The 21,042-nt window shown below is 39.9% G+C and overlaps 1 protein-coding gene across 10 annotated transcripts in view; it reads right to left on the bottom strand.

Moving 5' to 3' along the window:
• B3GLCT (beta 3-glucosyltransferase) overlaps positions 1-21,042 on the bottom strand; it is a 215,293-nt gene that overhangs the window by 142,707 nt on the left and 51,544 nt on the right. For 9 of the 10 annotated variants that reach the window (XR_015553476.1, XR_015553478.1, XR_015553477.1 and 6 more), the window contains exons 7-10: positions 15,630-15,766; positions 8,815-8,878; positions 4,067-4,186; positions 2,348-2,417 (exon numbers count right to left, since the gene is read on the bottom strand). Coding sequence is in view for 6 of the 10 variants with exons in the window: in XM_087436233.1 (XP_087292359.1) it covers positions 2,348-2,417; positions 4,067-4,186; positions 8,815-8,878; positions 15,630-15,766 (391 nt within the window). In the remaining 4 variants the exon portion in view is untranslated. The remainder of the gene's footprint in view (positions 1-2,347; positions 2,418-4,066; positions 4,187-8,814; positions 8,879-15,629; positions 15,767-21,042) is intronic. The other variant, XM_087436235.1, reaches the window with a different exon arrangement.

Below are 21,042 nucleotides of genomic sequence, written 5' to 3' on the forward strand. Positions count from 1 at the left end.
AAAGGAACTGCCAACATGAAATCAGATGATAGAACGTATGTGAAAAACACCAGGAAATGTAAAAAAAATTAGCAGTTAGAAGCAGTTACTGTGGTGTTGTCATTGTAATTAATATGATTACTGGATAATTCTTTGAGCCAACTGGTGGCTAAACTAGACTTCCAAAAGGAGGGGCAGAACCCAGTGCCTGGCAGGCATCACTTTCATCAAACATAATGGACACAAAGTCCCTAAAATCCTGCTGCCTTAGACTATCTCTTCAAACAAACACGTCCAAGTTTTACAATGCCTTGCCACAGAAACCCAACTGTGAAAGCCTCCTAATATCTTTTAGGTCTCAGGATTCAGTGACCCCACCTCCAAATTAACAGCAGCAAATGGATGCATCTAGCTTTGGGTGGTTTGGGTTTTTTTTTTTTTTTGTGAGGAAGATCAGCCCTGTGCTAACATCTGCCAATCCTCCTCTTTTTTTTGCTGAGGAAGACTTGGCCCTGTGCTAACATCCGTGCCCATCTTCCTCCACTTTATATGGGACGCCGCCACAGCATGGCTTGCCAAGCAGTGTGTCAGTGCGCACCCAGGACCCGAACCGGCGAACCCCGGGCCCCCGCAGCAGAGCACGAGCACCTAACCGCTTGTGCCACCGGCCTGGCCCCATGGGTGGTTTGGTTTTAATGCTCTTGACAGGCTTTAAAGATTCTGTAATTTTTAAAGACCTTTGGCTCAAAATTCAAATATAAAGGCATTTGATGGATATCTGAAGAGATTATCTCAAACTTATGGAAATAAGAAAACAATAAACTAGATCATTCAAAATTACTCAACTAAAATCAGCAAACTTTTTTTCATTTCTGTAGAATATAAAAAATACAACAGGGACAGTCCCTAATTTTACTGCTTTACTGTCACTTGAAAAATGTGTTTCAAAAGAGAATATACCACCACCACCACCATTAACATCCATATTATAAAAACAATTTCTACTCCTAGTGCAGCTCCAAGATCAAATAAATCAATGCAAACACTTCTGCTTGCAGTTAAAAAAAAAAAAAAAAGCAGCCTTGTTCATTTCCTGTGATGCTTCTTCATAAAAGATATTTGTCAAAAATTGTCCCACAAAGCCCTTCCAGGTTATGAAAAAAGCAAGAGTAAATTAAATTTAGGTTAAATCTGTGATAAACGAAAATTTTACTTTAAATTCTACACTGATTTGATTCTTAATAGTATTTTAGGACTCCTTATATAAAGAATGCATATATTTATTTAGGCTGATTTAATAGGACTTGGAATTTAACATGACTATTTTAGGTAACCATGAAGATTTATAGTTAATGTACTTGTAAGATACTGTTGATTATAACCAGATTTTAATTGATGTCAATGTCTTAGACAAAGTTTTTATCACAAATTATAATATTCTTTTATTTGGAAACTATGTTCCCCTTAAAGGGAACATAAGTATCATATTATCACATAAATCATATAAATGAACTACCCCCATAGCTCCAATCCCACAAAAATGACAGCTGGTTCAGAAATCTCTCCTATATAAACATCACATTCTTGGTGAAATCGACAGTCTTTTCATGAAAAAAAATTAAAATATGTGCTAAAATTAGAAAATGCAAAAGTCTAATTTGCAATTTCAGAAAAGTACTGCTTGAAATAAGGTGAAAAAAAGAGAGAAATTATGGCTGTTTATATTTAGAACGGGCTTTTTTTAAAACATTATCACCATAACTTAGTAGATTCTGTAATGACACCAAAAATTTGAATAAAAACAACATTCATCTGCATGCCAGGATTTCTTTAAGAAGGGACCACTGCTTGTAAAGTAACTTTTTCCTTTTCTCCAATATATTTACTCTGAGAAAATTCTATCTTTATTTAAAAGTCTAATGTGTGCATTTGAAATAAGTGTAAAAAGAAGGAACAGCCTTCAAGAAAACATTCTTTTTTGGCATTCTGTTACCTTGAAATCTCCTCTAGTATTCTTCATACAGTTCAGAGACTGTGCATGAATATAACAGGACATTGTTTTGCAAAATGGATTGTTATTCAGATATTGTCTCCAAGATGCCACAGCTGAGTTTTCCATTTCCAATTTAAAATACTGCTCTAAATAGTACTTAGAAGGGCTATGACCACTTATGTTTCAATACAAAATTGTCTTTTCTAATTGACGTTGGTGATTGAAGTGGTGCGATGAGGAATACTCATTAAATAATTGCTTTCACTTCAATAACGTGTCATTATCCCTTTCTTGAGTGTACATCTGGCTTGTACGTTTTTAAAAAGGCAGTTTAGATTTTACAAGTTCAATAAAAATGAATAACCCAAAACATACTTCTATCACCATGAAATTTCCTGCATGTTTTTACTGCAACAAAAATATCCTCCTTCTTCACTGGATTTCCCTAAAAAGACATGAAAAAATATATGCATATATGAGTCAATGTTATCTTAACTTCACACCCACATTATATCTCATTGCATGCTCTGGAGTTCAAATTTACCAGTGTCATGAATATCACACCTATTTTCAGGATTAAATTTTAGGGGAACAAAGGAACTGTAGTTCAGCTGACAACAAGGACTCACATCAGCCAGACCTGTGCGTGAATCTCAGCTCTGCCATTTACACTCGGTGTGTCATCTGGACCAGTTTCCTCAGCTCTCTGAACTTCAGGCTGCTCATTTAGAAAATGGGAATAGTAACCACCAGTAAGGCTGATTTATTACTACTATTTAGGAAGCACATCGTAGATACCCAATAAATGTTAGTTTTCTTCCTGTTCCTTTTTCCAGCTGGTGAAGATTTTGACAAAGGGAGAGAAGTAGGGGCATGTTTTAGTGCAAAATAAGAGAAGACTCCCTTTTGATGTTTAACGTATTTTTACGGCCCCTTTATTGTCTACCTAAGTCTAGGCTACAGCGATGTCTGTCCTCTGCCAAAGGTAGGATGACTTCAAACACCTGCGGGGTCCTGGAGCCCTGAGCTGGCTCCAGCCCAAGCTGATCACCCCTACTAAAGGGGGCACATAGAGGTATTTGTGGACAACCCCAGGCCATGGATTGTTTCATGGGGTAGGGCGGTGTTCTGAGCCCTTTATCACCTGTCTTAGGCCTGTAATAATAGATCAATCATGACTCCTACATCATTTAGGGCCAGTTTACAGTGACATCTAACCACAGCTTTGTCATGTCACTCAAGGCACTAAGAGGTCAACCCCTCCAGATTCCCTAAAAGAGCATCAAAGAACAGCAAGCAAAATGTCTAGAAAGACAGGTTTTCCCCCTCAGGAACTGTGCAAACATTATAGAGTCTCTCCCATTGTTGCAATGTGAGTGTGAGTGTGTGTGTGTGTATGTGTACATATATTCATCTTTGAAAATGCAACACAGACTTCTGTGTGACTGACTTGAAAATAACAGACAGCATTTGAAAAATAAATATATTTTTCCTCCTGAGGAAGAACTGTTAATGACCCGGTGAGTTTCAGGGGTCTTCAGGCTCATCGGGGGGACTGGACCAAGGGTCTGCCATATGAAGTAAGTTTGTTCTGCAAGTTCTGGACTTTCAGGTGAGATCAAAGCAGGGTCACCGGCTGAGAGGGTAAAAGGGGTGGGGGCTTGAGGAGAAGGCTTAGGTATAATGGGAAATGTCTGAAATTGCCTTTCTAGGAAATGGAATAGATATTCCAACAGACACGTGTTCTAACATCAAGAGAAGAAATGACCCCAGGCACACTGGCTCTAAAGAGCTGGGGCTGGCAGTGCTGCACAAAGGCTCTGGAGTGAGACGTGCTGTCACAATCCTCACTGCCCGCCCTACGTGCCGTGGAACCCTGAGCAAGCACCTCTCAGTGCCTCTCTTCTCATGTGTACAATGGGTAACAACAGTGCTTACCTTACAGGGCTGTTATCAGTAGAAACACGGTATATGGTTCTTCCTTGGCACATAGCACATGTTGACTTTTTTCAGTATGTAAATGCTAGGACAACATTATGCACAGCATGTACACTTTCCTTTGATATGCAAGGAAGTTTTCCTTCTGTGACTTACACAAAGTGGTAGAAAAGAATGGAAAGTGGTAGCACAGGAGGAGTCCACACCATCTGTACAAAACTCAGGCACGGGAGTAAGGGGAGGTCCATCGCCTTTGTCCCAGACGTACAGGGCAATCTGTCACACGGCAGGAAACTGGCAATGAGTGAAAAACTCAACACCACCACAAGTAAACGGAGGCATGAAATATCTCAAGGGAAAGCAGGCCACACCTTCTCTAGAGTATTAGACTGAACCATATCAATTTGTCAATATTCAATAGTTTTATTTTACTTACAAAAATAGTAATTCCGTGTAGAGCAATCTAATCGTTTATTAACAATAAACAATTAACTAAGAATCAATATTCTAACCTCCAAGATATTTCAAAGTTGGCATAAGCAATTTTAGGGAAGCTATTTTAGGGATTCTGAAACATCACAGAGAAAGATGAAAGAAAATATTATCATGACTCTGGTTTCCTGTAGTATGATAAGTGCATACCCTAACTAACTAACTTGCTAAAAACATTCAAAAATATTGGATAAAATATCTTTAAAATCATTTTAAATATATTGCTAAATTGGCACAAAAGTGTGGAACTTATGAGGACAAAAATACCAAAGTGAGAACCTGGAGAAAAGGGCTGCGAGGGTGGTTTTCCCCAGTAGGTACCAGATGAACTCTGGTTATGCTGTTTCTGATACGAGTTAAGAGAATAAAGCCTCTGACCCACCCAAGGTGTGGAGTGTCGAACAGCAAACCCCCACACAAAGCTGGGACCCGAGGCAAGATGGAGGGGAAAAATCATCTCCAATCTTTGAGATTTTGTAGCCAAAAGCCAGGCCTCCCTAATTTGTCATCTATATGGTCCAAAACACCTCTAACAGAGTAATTTAAAGTGGCCCCAAGTCAGGATAACCCTATAGCAGCAGGCAAAAGAAATGCAAATCCTTACGGAGGAACCCACAACCTTAACAGAGGGCCCCGAGGACTGCCACCGATCAAGTTTCAAAGGAGCAAGAATACTCAGAGAAAAATCACAAAGAAATGAGTTGATGAGCAAGAGCCAGCAGACACGGCTTAATCAGACATACAAGACTTCAGGGAGTGGAATTATCAAACAGATTATAAAATTACTATGTTTAATATATTTTGATAAAGAAAAGAAAAACCTTAAAACATGAGCAAAATTTTCATAAAAAAGACAATACAAAACAACAAGGCAAATTTGAAAAAGAAATGACTACAACTTCTAGAAATGAAAAAAGTAATTAAAGTGAAAAATTTAATGTTTAGGATAAACAGCATATTAAACACAGCTAATAAAAAGTTAGAGAACTAAAAGATGACGCCCCCAAAATTATCTGAAGAGCAGCAGAGCAAGAAATACAGATGGAAAATGCAAAAGTTCAGACCCCGGCCTACATCTCAAGCTCCAGAAGGAAATAACAGAGACAATGCCGATGAGAAAATAATTGAAAGGATAATGGCTGAGAATTTCCAAAAATTGCATAACAATCCTATTATAGAAAGGGCCAGTGAATCCTAAGCAGGATTAGAAAAAAAGAGTCTACATCCAGACATTTCCTAGTGAAACCAAAGACAAAGAAATAATCTTAAAAGCAGGCAGAGAGAAATGACAGATGACCTACAAAGGAACCACATTAGACTGATGGTTGATTTCCCAACGCTGCAGCTTCAACACAAGCCAGAACACAGTGGACTAACACCATTCTGATGAGAAAATGACCAACAATCCAGAATTGTATATACAATGTAACTATGTTTCAAGAACAAAGTTGAAATAAATATTTTTAAAGAGAGAGAGGAGAACATACCCCGTGGCTAAAAGAAATTCTAAAGGATGTAGCTCAGGAAGAATAAAAATGATCCCAGCTGTTAAGTCTTAGAAGGAAGATGTAATAGTGAGCAAAGACACTGGCAAATACACGGTTAAGCTAATACAAATGTAAACTGCTTAAAGTAATGATAATATTTAAGTTGCAGGGTTAAAAATAAGACAGGATAGGGGCCGGCCCAGTGGCATAGTGGTTAAGTTTGCACACTCCACTTTGGCAGCCCAGGGTTCGCGGGTTCAGATCCTGGGCACGGACCTATGCACCGCTTATCAAGCCGTGGTGTGGCAGGCGTCCCACATGTAAAGTAGAGGAAGATGGCCATGGATGTTAGCCCAGGGCCAATCTTCCTCAGCAAAAGAGGACAATTGGCAACAGATGTTAGCTCAGAGCTAATCTTCCTCAACAACAACAACAAAACAATGAAAATACTGAACAACAAGAGCATATGAATTGGTAGTTGGATAAGCAGAGTTAACTTATTCTACGGCCCCTGAACTTTCAGGATATTGGTTAATTAGCCATTGTTAGGTTAAGAATACATGTTAAAGTATTTAAAATAACCAATAAGGCACAGACATAGAGACTGAACTTCCAAAATAGCAGAGGAGGAAAAAAAAAAAAGGAATAAAAAAGAAGAAAAACTAAGGGAAAACAAGGAAGTTTTAAAGAGAAAAAAATGGGGGAGAAAGGATAAAACAAAGTGTTAGAAATCAATTCAAATATATTAGTAACCATGATCAACATAAATGTAAATTCGCCATCTACTTTAAAGATAAGGACTGTCAAACTGGGAGGAAAAAAAGATACATCCTCTTTAAAGAGAGATACATCTAAAATATGAGGACAGAAAAGGGTTGAAAGAAAAAGATGAAAAACAATTATGAAGCGAACATCAAAAAAAGCTAGTACAGAAATATTCATATCACCAAATTAAACATTAAGGCAAAGAGCATGACCAGAGATAAACTCACTAAGAAGATGTAACGATTCTAAATTTGAATGCATCTAATTAACATAGTCTCAGAGTATAAAAAGTAAGAGTTGGTAGTCCACAAGGAGACATTGTCAAATCCACCATTATTAGAGAAGGTTTTCACATTCCTCCCTCAGTAAATGATAGATCAAGCAGACAAAACAAAAGAGGAAGGAAAGGAGGGAGGGAGGGAGGCAGAGAGAGAGAGAGAGAGGGAGGGAGGGAGGGAGGGAGGAAGGAAGGAAGGAGGGAAGATATCAAAAAAGCACACTATTAATTGTGCTTTAATAGATTAACCTATTGGGTTAAATCTATTTCTTCTTTAATCTAATAAATATAACGAGAATATTATACCCCCCAAATTAGAGCATACGCATCCTTTTCTCCATTTATGACAAGTGAACATGAACTAGGCCATAGAGCCTAAAAAAACATTTCAAAACACTGTTATATAGACCACAATAATACTAAGTTAGACATCAGTAACAAAACACAGTAACAGTACACACCAATATAGTGGGTCACAACGAAAAATGTATTTATTAAAGTGGGTCACAGTCAAAAAGCCTCTGCCCTAGAGAAACACTTGCAGATGATCATCATGACACACATCAAAAATACTCATAGAAGCAATGATTGTAATAGCATAAAACCAGAAGCAACCCAGAAGCCCACTACCAGGAGAATGGATAAATAAACTGTGGTAGAGTCATAGGACAGACTGCTACAGAAAGTGAAAATCAGTTCATCGGAGCTGCATGCATCAACATGGATGAGTTCCAAATTGGAACAACACTCATGGTACAATTCTGTTTATATAAAGTCCAGAGGATGCAAAACTACATAATATTCAGAGACACATTCATATGTTGTAAAATATGAAGAAAAAGGAGAGATAATTCAAGAAAGTGTTTACTCTGATGAAAGGAAGGGGACACACATACAGGTGGCCTCAAAGTGACTGGTAATGTTCTCTCTCTTAAGCCAAGTGGTGACTACATAGATACTTTGTTCTTTATACCTTTCACATATGTTAGAAATATTCTTCTGTATGTATCCAATGTTTAATAGATTCCCAAACCTGGGTATCCATACCAGCTGACTTTCAATTAAAAATATCTAGGCAGACCCCAGCTTTCAACTAGTCATGCTTTCCTTTTTGTGGAGGAGGAGAATGATATTTTACATGTATATTTCTCTTCAAATAAGTTATTTCATCATTTAAAAACAACCGAGAAGTTCAAGTCTCTAAAAGTGTGCCCTTTTTGCTCTGGCAGGCTGCCGGCACTGCTGGACTGAGTTACATGTCAAGATGGACCCCAACGTCCTAAGATACTGATTGCTGCGGAGTGAAAGGCAGGTCTCTCTTAGGCAGTCAGATGTGCCCATGAATGAAATGCACAAAGAGACCTTCATGATGATTTAGGAATGATTCATGATGGGACACCCTCCACCTGCCTCCAGGATGATTGGTCACAGATGTGCACTAAATGCCAAGGGTTCTGGGGGTTCAGGATGGCATGCCACGGCGCCTGCTTGGGACCAACTGGCTCAACTCTGCTCCAGAGGGCGAAGCACAAAGACATGACGAAGGTGTATGTACAACCAAAGCACCAAATAAGACCAGAGCTACTTTTAATGACATTTTTGCATGTTTTTTAGCAATCTACCCCTGGACCCATCCACCTAGCTTTAAAAAAAGAATTGAGAATCACAAGATGCCATCTTTTTCACTGCTCCTTCTCCACCTACATGACTAAAATGAGCCTAAAAGAGAAGGGCCTAATTCACCGGAGCGGAATTACCTTGGTGAGGACAAGATGCATGTTGGTGGGAGGGGTTGCACTGTGAGGGAACACAAAACACCTTTTATACCAAAAAACATGAATTCTTGATTACTAAGACTTTTAACCAAACAAACTATGACATACCTCATGTTTTAAATCTATTGTAAAGTCAGATTTCAGGGATTCACTCTTTAATCTCTTGGTAAGCCTAGAAAACAGAGATAATTTGAGGGTTGTTTTTAAAACCAGAAGAAGTGTCAAACAAGAATAACACATTCTTGAGACATTCTAATGTTTGAAAACAGATGAAAGTACAAATGTTAAGATAAAAAAATGAGAGTTTAATTTTCTTGAGGCAAAGCACTGTGCAAAGGCAATTATACGTTGACCAGGAAATGTTGCAAATGCAGCATTCATTATTTCAGCGTCTCGTAAAATACAATACGACACAACACAATAAATTAAATGCCTTAAAAAAAAAGCCACAAAGTTTGTTGACTCCTGGTAATCCTTACACTAAATAATGACAGAGAAAGAAAAAGATAAGAAAAGGAGCTTGCATGACAGAGAAACAAAAGTTGCTACTTTTCAGTTTCCTACTTTTAATAACCCAAATGAATTATAGCTTGTGGAGTTTCTAGGGGGAGGGAGTGTGTTGTTTCGGGGAAGAATAACAGTTTGATTTCAAGTCATTTTCTTGCTTAAAAAATTTTCGATGGGCCAGCCCCGTGGCTTAGCGGTTAAGAGCGCGTGCTCTGCTACTGGGGGCCCGGGTTCGGATCCCGGGCGCGCACCGACGCACCGCTTCTCCGGCCATGCTGAGGCCGCGTCCCACATACAGCAACTAGAAGGATATGCAACTATGACATACAACTATCTACTGGGGCTTTGGGGAAGAAAAAAAGGAGGAGGATCGGCAATAGATGTTAGCTCAGAGCCGGTCTTCCTCAGCAAAAAGAGGAAGATTAGCATGGATGTTAACTCAGGGCTGATCTCCCTCACCAAAAAAAAAAAAAAAAAAAAAATCTTCGATGGCTCCTTTCAATGCAGAATAAAGCTCCAATCCCCTGGGCCCAGCCTTGAGAGTCCCACCACTCCCTCCACCATCCCTCCACACTCCCGCCCACTGTTCTCTCCTGCTGCTCATCTGCCTGGTACACCTGCACCCAACCTGTACTTGGAAATTTTTCTTCAAGACTAAACTCCCGGGCAGCTTCTCTGTCAAACTGTTCCAGACTTGCCCACCAGAACAAATGGAAACTCCTTTGCTCCTAGAGCAGGAAACACAGCCCCACTAGCTTTATCACATGCATTATAATCCATTGTGTCCCTCTGCACTACACCTTCTTTGTATCACCAGCATTGCCCACCGTGCCTGGCCAAAGGGAGCACTCAGTGAGCGGCCTTCCAGGATGAGGGCAATATAGTCCTGGATTCCAAGCTGAGTGAGGTAGAATTACATACTTACCAAGACCACTGAAATACCACATGGTTCTATATTGTTACACGGTTGGAGACTAGACCATCAATTTCAAATATAAACCTCCTAATACATATTTTAACTACAAAGAAATAATAATGATTTAAAAAGGAAAAGTAGTAATAAATTTCAAAAATCTTTAATGACTTTTTAGCCTGGTTGAGCCACAAAGGTTTCTTTAAAAATTTATTTCTAACTAGAGGAAAGATAAAGACGGAGGACGCAGGTTATAATCTATGTTTAGATATAAAGCATTGGTCTCACGGTTGATATTAACGTAGCCTGGTGGCAGATAGCTTCAAAAGAAGCCTCATATAATCTCTGTCACATTCCTCTCAACACCTGCCTGCGGATGTGAGAGCAGGAGTATGTGAGGACACATAAAGAGCCTGTGTCCTCAGATACATTCTCGATTTATATGAAGAGAAAATATCTGCCCTGACATGGAATCTTGTCCACTTTGAATTCTGCTCAGTTGGAGCCAGTTTTTATAAATAAACTACATCAAGGTAACTTTGGAATTTGGACTCATACCAAGTGCCTTCAAAATCTGATCAGACCACATTCAGACTCCAAAGACAGAAAAAGTCATACCTGGGCTGACTGCCACAGGCAAGGAACACAAAGTGGTGATCAGAATCCAGTGGCATGTGACACCCCTTGTTAGATGGCAATGCTTCACGGGCCTCTTTTTAATCAACAATAAACACCTCTGAATTGTTGCCCTAAATATGCTCTCTAATTTTTTGTGACTTTTTAAGTTTCTTTCTCATTCGATTCCTGAAAATTTTTCTTGGGGGGAAACCTCGAAGGGGGAAAAAGTGAAGACTACTGACAGAGCTTCTTTAAGATGGAAAATGACTGATTTGAGGACAGAAAAATATGTGCACTGACATTTTTCAGGGGCTGTGTCTAGCCGCCTGTGGAGTCTACCATAACCAAGTGAGGGTCACCTCAACATCACGAACTTCCTGTGATGAGTCAGCCTTATGTGACAGCCCAAGCCTAAGTCAGTCACCCTGCAAACGTGTTCAAGTTCTAAAAGTGTGCAGGGAGTTCATCTCACTGAAAAGGCAAGTCCCAGTAGTGAGAACTAGATTTCATTTTTCTATACACCAAGCAAGACAGCACAAGGGTTTTTCAAATGCTAATTTCAGTAACCAACCGTGCCAAAAAAACAATTAAGGTCAGAAATTCCAATTACCTAGAAAGAATATTTCCTCATTAAATATTCAGTTCCTGGCAAATACGACATTTGATATTCAGTTTTCCTATATTTAGAAGGTGTTAAGTCATGTCCCAATAACAGTTCTAATGACAAGACCAGCTAGACCGGAAACTTGCGACAGACATAGAGCCCCTTCAACTCCATAACAGGAAAACCTCCTAGCTGACTTCTCGAGTCCCACTTGGGAGCCAGTCAACAGAGCAAGATATTGAAGGAAATCTAGATAAGGTTTGCTGGTGGAAAAACAACAGAAAAAACCAGTAACAGCGTTCTGTAATAATACCTGTAATAACACAATGAGACAAAGGGAATTGACATTCCTATAGTGGGCACTGTTGATTGACTACACAATACAGAGCTTCCCCTTCATTCTTCCTACGAGAATTCTGATTTTGATTCATTATTGAGCCCAATAAATAGGCTCCAGAGTCAGAATTAGTTTGATCCCAACCAAAGCACTAAAATTTCCTGGCAACTGTGAATGGTCCAGGGGTTGGCACGTGCCTGAAGCTGACTCAATCAACTTCAATGGGACAAGACCCAACTAGAGACTGAGGATAAGCACTTACATTCCATGATTAGAGAGGTTCTCTGTTGACAGACATAAATAAGAAAATGTAGCCCTTATTGCCTTGAAACCATAAAGGGAACCAGATTTAGGATGAACTGATGCTGTATACCAAGCAGGAGAGACAGAAGCAGCGTCCTCAATAACACTGTTGACTCCTGCATCAACCAACCACAGACCTCACCTTCCAATTACAGTCATAATATTTCCTTAATCCAGCACGCTAACTGATACAGTTCCGAATAACAGAAGGAAATAAAGTCAGCACATTAGCTTTGAAACCGGGAAAAACCAACTGGGAAGATCCAATTTTGCAATTGATGGGGCTAACTGATACTTTTATGCCTCCTTAAGTTTTAAGTATAATACCGATTTCTTAAAGAATAAATTAAGAATCTCCTATTAGAAAGCCATTTTAAAATGTATCCTGGCCACAAGACAGTTGCTATGCTAGATGGGTTATATCATTTTGTTTGTTTGATTACTTGTCTGTATCACAAGAAAAAGGAAATACAGTCTAAGATAACTAGAATTTTGAATTTGGTGCTAGGGTAGAGCCTACATTTTTATTTTGTTTTGTTTTTGCTGGCAGGGGAAAAGGAGGGGAGGCTGGGAGAAGACCACGGATATTAATTAACTACAAACATTCTACAGTTTGTTGGTAATGGCTCAATGTTGGGAAAGCAGATGACACTGAATGCAGAAGGTTAAGTGATGCCTCACTCCTCTCTCATGTCAGAGTTATGGGGGAAGCACTGGAAATTTTCTGAACTTATGCAAAAGATTAGTCTTTTGGGCCCAATTCCCTTAGCCATAGTTCCCTACACACCTTACTGCAGTGACATGAGGCCCTCAGTTCTCTCTCATATCTCAATAGAAAATATTGTTAAGCTTGACCAGAAATGGAGTAAGCTGGCACTTGTCAATAGATGTTCTCAGTGACCTCATAAACACAATAAGGAAGAGAATCACGTGTCTGTGGGACTACTTCTACAGAATGCCAGGTAACGCAAAACATAAAGTCTCCCCTTAACAAGGCTAATATCTTGACTAATATCTGCACAACTACAGCCCCAGTTCACAAGCCCCTGGCAGTTAGTCACATGGCGAGAATGAGTTAATTATAAGATGAGCATAAGCCAGAGCCAGTAGAACCTGCCAGGACTTCGGTTCCTCTACAATGTATGAGCAGTGAGGCCAGAAGGTGGAATTCATAGACCCAGGAGGTTTTATAGAACAGATTATGCTTTAATGCCAGCATACCAAGCAATAAGAGTTGGACTAAACTGTCCTATAAAAGGATACTAGGAGTCAAAGGCGTGTTCAAGACAGATCACTTCCATCCACGTGGTTTAAAAAATAAGTCAGAAGAGAAGTAAGAATTAACAGTTACTTCTTACACCTAACTCAATAAAAGGGTAATTGCATTCAGCATCAAGAAGTCTCCAAGAAGGTCCTTGCTGGACAAGGAAACTGGGATGGGATGGAGGAAGGTGAAACTCTTTGGATGACCAGGATCTGCCTCTAGGATGAGAGGCCTCCTGGATCAGAGGGGAGGGATGGAGAAAGAAGGTTACACTGGCTTCAGAGAAATCGTTATATCCCGAGGCTTGCTGTATAGGGTCTTTGTAGGTCTGTTGGTTTCCTCGTTAGCCCGGGGGAAAGAAGGCACTGCCTGTACTCAGCGTACGTCACAGGACAGGTTATAGCTGTACTTGTCTCTCAAGGGACTTAGCTGGTTCTCCAAGGAATGGTAGAGAAATAGACTTATGAAGAGTTTATCCCAAGTCAGGGAAACCACAGCCACCCAGGACCTCTGCAGAGAAGCCAGCCCAAATAATTCCATGCTATGAAGCAAAGAGAGTAAGGATGAACTAGAGGAAGGCTGCTGCTGCTGCAGGAGGCAGGAAGAATCCTGAAGGGACAAGGAACAGTGCCTCAGCCTGGGACATGCCGCTTACAGCATCTCTAGAGACCAGGCTAAACAAAGGTAGCTGAGCCGGCCCCAAACTCAGGCTGCTGGACACAGCTGGAAAAGAGTGTCCTGGGAACTCCTTGTCTTCAGGCTGCAGCAAATCCAAGCTTAATCAACTTGAGAATAAACATGACCCTGGCCTGCTGAGATAGAACACATCCTCGTCACTCCTACAGAGAGCAAAGCCAGGCAAACCAGCAGAGGGTGAGAAGGGAATGAAGACTCTCTCTTCTCGTCTCCCCTCCCCTTCCACCTCAACCCTTCCAAGAATGGAGCAGGGAAAATGTGCAGATCCTCCTAGGCATGCTTGGTACAGGCTGGGAGCAGGGCACCCTTGCCCAGCGGTCTCAGGACTGGGTCAAGGTTTTTAGTTGGAGATAACACAATCCACTCCGGCCAGTTTAAGCACAGAGTGCATTTCTTAAGACATATAGATAGCTCACAGAATTACTGGAAAGTCTGCATAAAGAGACTCCAGGCTGAGATTCCAAGAACAACCCCAGATCATACCACAGGAATGGGTGGTCAGGGAGCTGTGTGGCCTCTACCACCATCAGGAAGCTGCTACATCAAGAAGCCACTGTCTCAGCTGCCAGCCCTCAAATGACCCTTCCTCCATAATGATCTCTCAAGCCAAATGCATTGTCCCCCATGCATGTGGGGACCCCCATGCACTGTCTCCTCCCCCACATAACTCAATTGCCCAAAAGATTTTTCAGCAGCCCATCCACCTACTGGGACCTACCTCACATAGCGCATAGCGGTCCTCTAGTAGCAAGGAGGGCTGGACAACATAGGGTTCTGTTGCTGTTGTCAAGTTTTGGATTCTACATTAGGAAAGAGGCTATTACACTGCAAGGAACTTTCAAATGTCAAGGGAGTGGTCAAGAAGTTTTGGCCAGCCACAAACAACAAGGCGTCCACTACCTTGTATATCTACAATGGGCCAAAAAGTTTTTCAAGCCTCCAAACCCTAGAAACAGCACACTTAACGTAAGAAATAAAAGAAACTCTTTCATCTTTGAAGATAAAAAGGCTACAACTGCTTTATCAACTTTCCATTCTCTAAAGAACAAAAACACATAATAATTAATCTGAAGTATTCAGATTAAGAGAGAGCATCTCAACAACCTTATTTCTCCTGAATTACAACTTACCTTCACTTTTCACATCTAAAAAAAGCATTATTGCGATCATACACACAAATAGCTAGGTATGAATACCCATATGAATGCCTTCGGGTAGCTGTCCCTCCTGCCTGGCCCATGTTTCAACATGTACACCTGTGCACACAATTAGTCATCAACTCCGAAGCCCAGGCATGTTACTGATTCATTTTCTTACTGATGATCAAAGTCACACCTATAGCTAACTAGGTCCATTAACAATAGTGGTAACACTTCTGGGTGTAGAGTTCTCAGAGCACTCCTGTGCCCTCCCTTAGTCTCACAATTTATTATGCACCTTATTCTGCAGGTGAGTAAGAGGAAGTACAGAGAGGCTGGGTGATCAGTCTGAGGGGACTAGTAAGTGACTGAGCAGAAGCAAGAACCCTCGGGTGTGCGGCCCCTGCTCCAGGTCTTTCCACTCTACCGCACACCGCCTCTGGCTGAAAACCTCTCTTGAGATCCATCAATTACAATACTCAGAGAAATAAAAGTTGATCCACACACACAAAAAAACAAAGAAAAGTCTAATAAATTCTTACTTGTTTACAAGTGGAATACTAAGGGCCCAGCCAGCAGCAAAGTCTGGATATTTAAAAACTGTAGGATTTTCAGAAAAGGCATAATGGTGAATTATCGTAGATTCTTCATCATGTAATGCTTTTCCTAAAAACCATTCCTGTTAAATAAAGATATAAAATGTCATTTTTTAAAAAAGCCATTTCATGTAAGACCAAAAACAAAGTCACATCATTAGTTTTAGTTAAATATTCTGGGTAACAGAGAATTAGCACAGATTATGTATTTTTAAAAAATCTTAACAAAACTATAATTAATATTCATATTATAATGAACATAGCATAATCTTTGTTTATAAAAAGAGTAATTTAATATCATATCATCAGGATGAATGAAATGTTAGTCATTATACCATATATAAAAGCGGTAATTTATAGAATATTCCATATAAAAATACTATTAAGGCAACAAAAACAATGCTCCTTTATGACCCCACGAAGTTTGCAAAGAAGAATTTGAAAAATTCCTTCCAAATCAGTGCCTATTTTATTCATTTATTCATTCAATTAACACATTATTAATTGTTATCAATTAACCTTTAACATTTATTCCACACTGGCAGGAACATAGCTACATGATAGTGGGGAGACAGAAAATAAGCAAGTAAATAAAGTAAGTTCAGATAGTGATTGCAATGTGCTATGATGAAAATAAAACAGAGGGACTGTGACTGCCCCGGAAAGAGAGGGAAACCTCTTCTGAGGTAACGATCCAACTGAGAGGAGACAACAAGGAGCCAGCTATGCACAAATCTGGGGAAGAGCAGGCAAGGCAGTTAACACAAAGTCTCCAAGGTGGGAAAAAGCTTGATACATTCGATGAAAAAAAGAGTCCAGTGTGGCTAGAATACACTGAGTGTGGGGAAACATGGTATGAAAGAGAGAGGCAGGAGACAGACCAGGGGGGTTCTAGATGCCAGTGGAAAGCAACACAGACTTTATTCTAGTCACAATGGAAGATTTCCACTTGTGGCCACAACAGAATAGCCTAGACCAGACCTACTTTCCCACCGAGAACAAGTATAAAAGCTGGAGAAAATACTTAATGCAAATGATTGCATGAATGCATCAGAAAACAACAAAGACAGAGAGGATGTGAGGGCTAATACCCCAGAGGGAAGGGAAGCGCATCCCTGGGAACCCCATATTTACCTCCTTTTACCCTCAAGGAATTGGCTGGTTCCCAGAGCAGAGAAAAGCACAGAACAGAAAGCAGCAGCTGATGGCTTCTGCAGCCTCGCTGGACTGAGACAGAGGTTAGAGCTGGAGGCCGCTAAGAAGGTAGAGATTTAAGAGGATCCCAGAGAAGTGAGGCCAAAATTCGGCATATAATTTCCCTTCAACTCCTAGCCAGCACAAAAACCAAGGGAAAAACCACAAACCAAGTGGAAAGCAGCAGTGGAGAGGCTAAAGCTGAGCAAAGACTTCAGCAGAGGTGCTGGGGAGCCCAAGGCTGAAACCCACCCTGAAACTCTATCAGGGTGGAAAGGGGTCTAGGAGGACGGGCAGTCTGTAAATAGACCTACCCAAACAAGGTCTACAACCCAGAAGAATATTAAATCCTACCGTAGGAAGGGATATCATCATAGCCTCTTCAATTGTTCACATAAAATATCTGACATTTAGTGGAAAAGTACCAGGCATGCCAAGAAACAAGACCAGACCAAAAACAAATGAGAAATAGAAAGACATGCATAGATAAATCAGATTTTGCAGCTATCAAAAAATAACTGATTTGGATACTTAAGAAAATAGACAAAAAGATGAAGAATTTTACCAAACAACTAGAACACACAAACAAGAGTCAAATGGAAATTCTGAAACTGAAAAATGCAATAACTGAAATTAGGATTCAAGAGGCTATTAGACACAAGCAAATAGAGGATTAGTGGCCTAAAAAGTAAGTCAGAAAAAATATCCAGATTGATGCACAACAAAGAAAAGAAAAGGAAGAAAATACAGAAAAGAGCATAAGAGCAACATGGGACACACTGAAAAGGTCTAAAAATACATGAAATTGGAAGCCCAGAATAGGAAGAGAAAAAGAATGGAACTGAATCAATATTTGAAGAAATACAGGCTTAGAATCTTCTAAACGGACAAAAGTCATCAAGCCATAGATTCATGAAGCTCTATAAACTGCAATCAAGAAAAATACAAAGAAAACCACACATAGGCATATGTTGGTTAAAAAGCAAAGATAGAGAAAATCTTAAAAGTAGATCGGGGGAGGGGTGTACACATTTCTTTCAAAGGAGCAAAAACAAGACATATAGTTGACTTTTCAAGAGAACGTGAAAGACACAGGAACAACATCTTTACAGTGGTAGAAGAAAATTACTGCCAACCTAAAATGCTATATCTAGTAAAACTATCTTAGGTGGAATGGGAAACAACTGGAAGTTTTTGAGCAGGTCAGTGTTATGATCTGAATTACAGAGAGGGTAGATTATTAGGATGGCAAAGAGTAGAAACCAGGAGACCAGCTAGGAGGCTCTCATAATGGTCAAGGCAAGAGATGATGCTAGCCTGGACCAGAGTGACAGTGTTAAATGTGGAGAGAAGATGGATGAGAGATGTACTGTGGAGGCAGACTCAACTGGATATTCCAACATGGGGTTTGGGGGGGAGAGGAATCAATCATGAGTTCTAGGTTCCTTAAATGAACTGAATAGACGGTGATGCACTTCTGAGATGAGGAAGACTGAAGATGGGAGACGTTTAAAGGGGCATCCAGAGTTCAGTTTTGAACATGCTGAGTTCAAGGTTCCTATTAGATAAGTAGAGGTAATAAGCAGGCAGTTTAGTGTAGGAGTAGGGAGCACATGGCTCACTCCCTCGGTTCCTTCACACTCTGCACAAATGTGACCTGATCAGTGAGGTATTCCCTGAATGCCCTATATAGAATAGTAAGCTCACCCCCAATCTATCCTTCTTATTCTGCTTTATTTTTCTCCATAGCATTTATTACCATCTGACATATTATTTGTAGTTTTGCTTATTACCTATCTCCCCTGTAACAAGAACATCCCCTCCAGTGGGCAGAGATGTTGTCCATTTTGCTCACTGCTGTTTCCTGGTATACCTAACATGTAATAAGTACTCAATATTTTTTTCTTAAAAGAATGGAGTAGGGCGGGCCCCGTGGCTTAGCGGTTAATTGCGCGCGCTCCGCTGCTGGCGGCCCGGGTTCGGACCCCGGGCGCGCACCGACGCACTGCTTCTCTGGCCATGCTGAGGCAGCGTCCCACATACAGCGGCTAGAAGGCTGTGCAACTATGACATACAACTATCTGCTGGGGCTTTGGGGGGAAATAAAAAAAAGAAGCCAGGTATCAAAACAAAAGAAAGAATTTAAAAAAAAAAAAAAAAAGAATGGAGTAAGCCCAGGAGAACTTGAAAAGGCAACTATCCCTATCAAAGAAACTAAAGCATTTATGGGGCCAGCCTGGTGGCATAGTGGTTAAGTTCATGCACTCCACTTCGGTGGCCCGGGGTTCACGGGTTTGGATCCCGGGCACAGACCTACACACCACTTATCAAGCCATGCTGTGGCAGCGTCCCACATATGAAGTAGAGGAAGATGGACACGAATGTTAGCCCAGGGCCAATCTTCCTCAGCAAAAAAGGGGAGGATTGGCAATAGATCTTAGCTCAGGGCTAATCTTACCCCCAAAAAAAGAAACCAAAGCATTTAATTTAAATCAAGTACCCTAACTTCTAAAAGTTTTATATATTTTCTCTCTTTTCCAACCATCAACACCTCACTCCCTATTCCTTACCAGAAAATAAAAGCAGGAGAGATACAGTACTATCTCTTAAGAGCCTTCTTTTGGTTGTGGTTATGTCCCAAATACCTCCCAGAGTCTTAGTTTTAGTCAATTCAGCAACAGGTCATAACTGAACATGTGTGAAAGCCATTAACTTAACTGTATGCTTAGGTTCCCAGTTCTACCTCATGATTTTCTTCTTGATACTTTGTCTACGGATATATCAAGTCATCACTGAGCAAGAGGAATAATTATAAGGCAAATGGCCTTGGCTTGGGATAGAAAATCTAACATCTTCAAAAAAATCAATAATATAGTACTTCATCAAACTACTAAACGTTAACCAATATGAAAATCATCACATTTTACATACCATGTCAATATAGCTTGTTTAAAAAAAATGAACATTTCAGTATATTTTAGCACCTTTCTCGCTAATCTTTCATTATTATAATCTCCTGTCCCAAACATAATTTTATGCAGAACATGTTTTTATGTTTTAACTGCTAATAGCAGTGTTCAGCTATTAGCTAGTATATAAGACTGTTTTTCAAAATGTTTGTGGGGGGTTATACTGTAAACTACTTGAAGGGAGAAATTAATATAGAATCTGTGGAAAGAGGCACTCCTCCATCTTTCTTAATGATTTTCTTTTTCTTTTTTTTTTTTGTGAGAAAGATCGGCCCTGAGCTAACATCTGCCAATCCTCTTTTTGCTGAGGAAGACTGGCCCTGGGCTAACATCCATGCCCATTTCCTCCACTTTATATGGGACGCTGCCACAGCACGGCTTGACAAGCAGCGCGTCGGTGCGCGCCCGGGATCCAAACTGGCGAACCCTAGGCCGAGGAAGCAGGGCACGAGCACTTCACCACTTGCGCCACCAGGCCGGCCCCCCTTAATGATTTTCTTAATAGCTTCATAATAAAGACAATTATAATCAACATACACTGTGAAAGAATAACTCAGACAATGCTCTATTAGTATCTTAGAATTACTCTTTATAAGCACCATGTTTTGCTTCTATTAAAAATAAAAAAGTCAGGACATTTCAGCAAATGCACACTTATATTAAAAGCAGATGATGGGGAAAAAAAGAAAGACTTCATTAAGATCTGTAAATTTATAGAAATCGCTTAGAAAGGCAATTTAACAAATATTAATTACTTTAATAAAGATTAAATTTTTCCATTTAAAATACATATTGCCTTGATAAGAATGACAGAAAGATATTGAAAGGAAAAAATGTCAGAATCAAACAAAATAACTGACAGCCTAACACATTACATAATATTATTTTAATATAGTTTATTTGTGTCATTACCAAAGCCAGGTTTGCTTTATACTTTTTTCCTCAAATTTCAAATGGTAGGGGGAAAAAACCACACTGGTTTGAGCTAACTTCAACATTATGTAATCTTTATTCCTTCATGCTAGTTTCAAAAGAAATAAAGCATCCTAGACTTTTTTTCACATGGTAGAGTTCAGAAAGGGGGGGGGAACCATCTTATTTTACCTCTGTTCTGTACTTGCTTTTCATGAACTTGCTTTGAACTTTTAAATTTATCTTTCCAATTTTCATTAAAAAGCAGAGTGAGTCACCATCTT

Source organism: Ceratotherium simum, chromosome 10 (assembly GCF_057802395.1).
Source record: "Ceratotherium simum simum isolate JZ-2026a chromosome 10, ASM5780239v1, whole genome shotgun sequence".
NCBI lineage: Eukaryota > Metazoa > Chordata > Mammalia > Perissodactyla > Rhinocerotidae > Ceratotherium > Ceratotherium simum.